We start from the raw sequence: 7,500 nt of genomic DNA, 5'->3' as shown, positions 1-7,500 counted from the left end.
TTCTTTTAAATCACCCTACCCCCTTAACCCTTCCCCCTTCCCCTGTTACTAATCTCTGCTCTACTTCATTTGCTCCCCTCTTTTCCCTTTTCACTACCATACTATCCTATAACACTTTTAATATTTGATCTCAAACACATTTTTTCCTAATCTTTAACTCTTCTTTATACATTTTGCCACAGTACTTTACCATAGTGATATATGACCTTTGATGTCTTGTACATTAATTTGTTCCAACCATCAACCTTTAACCATTTCCTTCTCAGTAACTTCTTATTCATATTTTTTCATTCTTTTCTGTCTCTTTCTCTTTATGTCTGTCTGTGTTTTAAGGCTATTGATACTGTTTTTTTATGAGTAGTATGATTTAGCTTTTGATATTATATAATTATTTTCAATATTTCTCTAATACTGATGCCAGTGATACCATCATGTCCAAGAATGATCTCTAGTTTCATCTGACACTCACCATTTCACTTCATGTGATGGCCCCTTCTCTGAGAATCATATCTGACATGTACTGAATGGATTTATCTGTGACTAGAGCATGGTATCAAAATGCAGAATCTAGAATGACCTTTGCTGACTTAACCCCTTGGATCCGGATAGTGTGACTATCAGATCACAGATTTTTTTTTTTTTTTTTAATTAAGACCAAGGTGATAGGAATATGCTTTTGTAAGAATTTTGGCTGAAGACCAGGATGGCGGGAACATATTGTTATGTGATGTCATTTACTACTTTGTGGAAATAAGTGGCAGCTGTAAAGCAACATCACTTCCATTTTATAATATCTTAAAAGTAAATATGGAGACTGTAATGACATCACAGCCTGAGCTTCATAATGACACTTTGTGACATAACTCTCCATAATGAAACTTTGTCACGTAACTCTTCATGATGACACTTTGTCACGTAACTCTCCATGATGACACTATGTCACGTAACTCTCCATGATGACACTTTGTGACGTAACTCTCCATGATGTACCTCTTCATGACATCATTTTATCTGCGTACCTGCCTGCCTCTGTCTATCTATTTATCTATCTGTTTGTCTGTCAACCTGCCTGCCTCTGTCCATCTGTCTTTTTCTGCCTTCCTCCCTCCTTAGTCTCAACTTTTTTTTCCCCATTTTGATTTTCTGTCTATCTTTCTCAGTGCTCATAATTACCCCACTCCCTCCTTCCGTTATGACACCAACTCCAGGTAAATTAAAATAATTATGATTTCACATCTTCTATATATGACCTCATGACATGACTTGTGGTTAAGAAATCGTCTTGGAAATGTCCATTTAGACATAACAGATGTTACTGAGATTATGCATTACGTCTCACATGTGAGGCACATGGCTGACGGCCGAGAACAATAGCATCTGGATTTAGAATTCTTAAAGAATATATCCATCTATCAGGTAACACTAGGTTGATTGTCAGGATTTGAAATGGGCAACTGAAGCTGAATTTTTCTTAAGATTAGTACTACCATTTCTTTTACTAGTGAAGGATATTCTTAGAGATTTATTACATTTATCTCTCATACCAATATTTCAGGGCATGGTAGCAAATGAGACTCTTGGTTACTACATGGCTCGCATTTATCAGTACCTCCTGAAGATTGGTATCAACCCCAAGAAACTTAGATTCAGACAGCATCTAAGCAATGAAATGGCACATTATGCCTGTGACTGTTGGGATGCAGAGTGCCTTACTTCATACGGCTGGATTGAGTGTGTGGGCTGTGCTGATAGAAGTGCATATGATCTTGGCCAACATACTAAAGCATCAGGTTTGTATAGATTGTCTACATGTTTTACTGTCAGCATTTTCTCTTTGTTACCTTTTAAGGGCTTCGAGGAAGCTAAGGCCACTTACTTAGGCCTAGTCCTTAAAGATAAGATACAGCAGAATATTTTATTATCTTTTCTAGTTATATCCTTCTTACATCTTATATTGATTGGATTTTAGCAGTTCATTTCACTTATTCATATATGAAAAATTCAGTTTTCCTAAATATAGACTATAAATTATTAAATTTTGGTTACCCTTGTCATTGTCAGAATTATTTGTTGTACAGCAACACAGAAAACTATTGTTAGAAAATAATTCTGAACATTCTGACACAGACAATGATATTTTTTTTAAATATAGTTGTTAATGGGAAACTGTTGGTACCCCTGATTTTTCAACTATTGGGTATGTGTGGCATATGAATTGAGAGGCTATAAATGTGCATTTAATTTAAATGGTATAGTACTTTGTCACAGATTAATTAGTTTTTTTTTTTTTTTTTTGAGTTGTTATAATATGGGAGAAGACAAGTTGAAGGCATTGTCAAATGATTTATATAATAGGTGCTACTCATGCACAATATTGTTACTATATTACCTTGACTATTGACATATTTCATTAATATCAGAACAAGAAAAATAAGATACTGGTAATATATTTAAGTTTAATATTTGTCACCCCCTGCTGCCAAAATACAGTTTCAAGTGTAGAGGAATAAACGCCACTTCTTCGGCTGTCAAGGTACAGCCTTCCTCACATTGTATATGTTCCCATGCTTGCAAGGCATTATTTACAACTGCAACATGATTGTAAGTGTGATCTTGCAGCATGTATTTTGACATGGCTACCCACACATTTTCATTTGGGTTGAGAACCAGATATGGAAGGATATGGCAAAAGTATCATATCGCAGTGTTCAGAAAAACAATCTTGGACAGCACAGCTGATATAGATGGAGCTGTTGTCCAGAATAAGATAGAAGGGATCTGTTTTGTGAAACACCATACCCCTAATTTGGGAGGAAAACCTCAAGGATTCCTACATACCTGCTGCCTGTAAATCAGCCAAGTCGACATCTGTCAACTCCCTGACACCACTTGCACCCCAATTTGGCCACTCCTGCTTGTGATCAAGTTCTCTGGTTTAAATCTGTTTAATAATTACACAGCATTAGATATGTAAGTATACATATGTAAAAATGTTTTACAAGTCATTTCTATTAAAACAAACATTTTTCTTTGCAAAATCAAATGAGCGAAAGTTGAAAATAGGAGGGGAGGGTGTGGTGTTCCTACCTACATGGTGTTTTGTTGACATCATACATTTCTCGCAGGGTTGGTGCCTTCAGAAGAAAATATTTTCTCATTGCAGAAAATTACTTTATCCAAGAAGGCCTGTGGCTTGTCTGTATATCACAAAGCATATTCCATCCTTTTCTCCATATTTTATGGTGTCAACTTGGGCTTCTTTGCAGTAGTGCATGCTTGTAGACCCATTATTTGGTGTCTTACATGGATAGTCTTTAAACAACATGACAGCCCGAATTTAACTGGGATGCTGTGCATTGCAAAAAGGGTTCACCTCAAGCATAGATGCATTTGCCTTGAAAAGTAAAGGACAAAATTAATTAAATATCATCTTCCCACTCCTCACTATATGCGGTAACCTTGAATTTTTTGTTTGTGGCACCTATAACCTAATGCCAGTGTATCCACCCAGCCACTACCGTCATTGAAATTCCAAATTTTCTTGTGATATCTTCATTTCTTTAACCTTCAATGTGAAGGGAGACAATGTTACCATGCATTTGTTTTGATGTCTCCATCTGGAATAAGATCATGATGTCACAATGAAATCCATATGAATTCTGGAATTGACTATTCAATACATTATTAATCAGAATGAGACCAATTTGAACCCTAAAATACCAACCCTTCCATAACCTAAGGCTCTGTTCATTACTGAATGTTTTAACACCCCTTGTAAGGATAGTTTTCTGTGTAGCTATACAAGTCTCAAAATACCTCTGCCATACTGCTTTTGCAGTACCATCATATGATTAAAATTCTTCAGTTTTATCATAAGTTTCTTTATATATTTTTAAAGGAGACTTTATTTCCTGTTGCTTCTACAGGTGTAAGGTTAAGTGTTGAGAGACCCTTGAAGGAGCCTCGCATTGTGGATGCAGTTGCAGCTGTACCAGACAAGGGAATCATTGGAAAGACTTTCAAGAAGGATGCGAAAGCAGTCCAAGAAGCTCTGGCCTCGCTTTCAAACGAAGTGGCTGAGAAGATGGACAAAGCTCTAAGTGAAGCTGGGTATGAACTGGATTTGTTTCTTATTCCTAGACATGGTATCAGCACATATCTGGACACATGGCTTTAGCCTGATGAGTTTACGTTTGGATTTCCAGAAGAAAGTCTATACAGGATCATGGGAATTTGATTTTTAATATTTTTCTAAGAAAGATGTATTTATCTTTTTTGACATGATATCCTCTATTCTTAGGGAATATGAATTGAATGGCTTCAAGTTGACAAGAGCTATGGTACCTAGCTTTAAGAGAGAACAGAAGAAGGTCCATGTGGAAGAATATATCCCAAGTGTTGTTGAGCCTTCCTTTGGTGTGGGCAGAGTCCTGTATAGCCTTCTGGAGCATTCCTTCAGGTATGTGGACTTCAGTGATTTTTATTTGCCATAAGGTTAGTTATGACAGAGAACTGTTTTATATTGCAGACAAAAATGTATATGCATTATATATAAAAGTTATTAAAACATTTAAATCTCATTTTAAAGGGTTTGATTGCTTGCTGTGATTTCAAATCATTGGTGTGGAAAATGTTAAACTTAATCTTAAAAGATCTTCAGCCATTAATGCTGGGTAAATGCACATCCACTGTATTTTTGCGTAAAATGAAATGTTTTGCACATGGATTGCTTCACAAGTGTTTTCTCACCAACGAGTTGATCTTCTAGTAAAAAGTGAAAAAAGAAAGAAATCATTTCTATAACCATCATTGATCCACTGGATCTTGTTGCGGCTCAGAAATCACGGTGCCGAAAACACGGGCAATGGGTTATGTAAATGGCCAACATCCCAGGTGTCCAGTGTGTAGGCCGGTCGCGCACAAACACCCATGAGCGGTGACAAGAAATCTGTGCCTCCCCTTTGCAAAGATATTTTGTGAAAACTTTTTTAGCTTTATTGCCATTTTCTACTGTCCTTAGTTGTCTTTGGATTTGCTTTATACAGATGGCAATAATTTATTTTCCTTGCACAGACTCCATATCATCTCTCTCTGTAGTAAATAACTATGTGCAAAGGGGAAAAAAATGTGGACATTTGGTTATTTGTGTCATATATCTCATTTTTTTGTAATTTTTAGTTTTATGTAATACAACCTGTGCCATTGGTCACAGTTGCCAGGAATACAGTGCACAGCATGGAAATGGTGTCCTCCCTGGAGCTGGCGCTCTTCCAGTCACTGGTTATGCACGTTATATTCCACATTCATTTGTTGATGGTAATAATGCTAAAGCTCCAAATGAGTCAAATCACACTTCAAGAAATTTGTGCACTCCTGGATTTGTGCATTTTCTGTCACCTTGGCTTTCGCTCATGACAGCAAGTTCGCATTACCCAGGCCACGGCCAATTTGCCTGATGGCAGCATGTTCATGTCACCTGCCCCTTGACTCAAGTTTTTCCATGACGTGATTGCATTGTAATCTGGGTCCAATGGGTTAAAGTTGCATCATTTCTTTGTTTTTTGTAATGTTCATTTCTATGTAATACAACCTGTGCCAGTAATAGGATGCTGAGCATGGACAAGGCATCCTTCCTGGAGTCGACTCTTTTATTCATGGCTCATGGACATTACATTCCAAACTCGTGTATCATTGGGAATAATACAAAAGCCCCTTTCTAAACACCAAAGGAGTCTAATCGCCCTCCAAGAGGTTTGTGCACTCATGGCGAGTCTTTTCTGTCACCCTGCCCTTTGCTCATGATGGCATGCTCACATCACTTGCCCCTCAGGCCAAATTTTTAGGGATTAATCTTATCATTCGTCTTATTACCATTATTATCTTTATAAGATTCTTGACCCATTGGATCTGGATACTTCACTCTCGTCAGATGGCCCAAAATAGGGGCATTGGGTTTACTTGAACAGCCACTCTGCAGGGGGAGCGGCATGTAGGCTGGATGCACAGGAATTCTCCATGCATCCCCTTTCCAGTGTTATTTTGTCTCTTTCTCCATGATTTTTCCATTTTCCATTTTCCAGTGCCTATATTTGTCATTTCATGTTATATCCAGATGGTAATAGACTGTTTTCCTAGCACAGATTCCATATCATCTCTCTTGGTAGTTGATAATGGAGTACAAATATTAACAATAAAAAAAAAAAAATCACATTCTATTTTCTGTAATACAACCTGCTTTGGCAGTCACAATGAATAGACACTCCTTCCCTTCCTCCTCCTCCTCCTCCTCGTCCCTGGAGCTGGTGCTCTTCTAGTCATAGGTCAAGGGCAGTATCAATATTATTGCAAAAGTCCCTCCCTATATACCAAATGAGTCTAATCACCCTCCGAGTGATTAGACGAGTGGCGAGTCATTCCTTTCACCTCAGCTTTCAGCTGAAATTCTCATATTTGTGTCATCCTGGCCCTCGGCTAAATTTTCTCATGACGTCATGTTCATGTCACCTACCCACAAATCAGATTTTTTAATGACAGGATGGTCACATCATTTGAATCAAAGATGTTTACAATAACAATGGTAATAGAAATGAAAACTTTCCTTTCAAATATTTTAAAAATGGTAGGAAATTGGTGAGGTCAGGTAGGCATAGAGTAATTATTGGTGACTAAGCTTGTTTTTAGCTATTAATAAAACTAATAAAAGGAAGCCATAGTCAACAGCAGACTTAGGCATGTACTTCCAGCATTAATGGCTAAGAGATAAACTGAAAACTCAATGTTACTGTAATGATGGATGATAAAATCTAATATTATTCCTTATTTCCAGAGTAAGAGAAGATGATGACAAGAGGACCTACTTTTCACTGCCACCTATTGTTGCACCTGTTAAAGTGTCTGTTCTGCCTCTCTCAAATAAGCCTGAGTTTATTCCCTTCACAGTCCAGCTATGTGAGTTAATTACTGTATTCCCTCTTCTTCTCATGTTATAGTCCTTGCCCTTTGGTAAATGCTACTACTTCTAGTTTATTGTAAATGTTTAATGATAAAATGAAACTAGGAATAGTCTGATGGTACTATTGTAATCATAGAATTAGGACTTGTCTCATGGTGTGATAGTTTGGTTTGGATTAACAATTTTTTGTGGAAGTTGTAATTGTCTTACCACCTTTCTTTTTTTATTATTTATTTGTTTATTTTAATCATTTTTATTATATTTATTTCTCTGACTTGTTTCAACAGCAAATGACCTGACTGAACTAAATATCTCATCAAGAATTGATGATTCTACTGGATCCATTGGTCGTAGATATGCTCGAACAGACGAGATTGCCATTCCTTTTGGAGTTACCATTGACTTCGATACCTGTAATAACACACCAAACACAGTAACATTACGGGAAAGAGACAGCACTGAGCAAGTCCGCATGCCGGTAAGCATTAATCTAAATATTGCAAGATTATTAGTTAGTACCATTTGTGTATCCAGTTTTCTTCTCCTAC

The 7,500-nt window shown here is 37.0% G+C and overlaps 1 protein-coding gene across 1 annotated transcript; it reads left to right on the top strand.

Annotated features, from left to right (window-relative positions):
• Window positions 1-670: 670 nt before the first annotated feature.
• On the top strand, window positions 671-7,430 carry GlyRS (glycine--tRNA ligase; the record flags this gene model as incomplete). Its single annotated transcript, XM_027368826.2, is given in 5 exon segments — window positions 671-1,790; window positions 3,927-4,110; window positions 4,301-4,459; window positions 6,827-6,948; window positions 7,240-7,430. Coding segments are annotated over 5 exon segments (888 nt in total), but the record flags the coding sequence as incomplete, so codon positions are not given.
• Between the last annotated feature and the right edge of the window lie 70 nt (window positions 7,431-7,500).

This window comes from Penaeus vannamei, chromosome 28 (genome assembly GCF_042767895.1).
Source record: "Penaeus vannamei isolate JL-2024 chromosome 28, ASM4276789v1, whole genome shotgun sequence".
Taxonomy (NCBI): Eukaryota; Metazoa; Arthropoda; class Malacostraca; order Decapoda; family Penaeidae; genus Penaeus; species Penaeus vannamei.
Note: the sequence above shows the minus strand (reverse complement) of the source record. Positions and strands in the feature narration are given on the sequence as shown.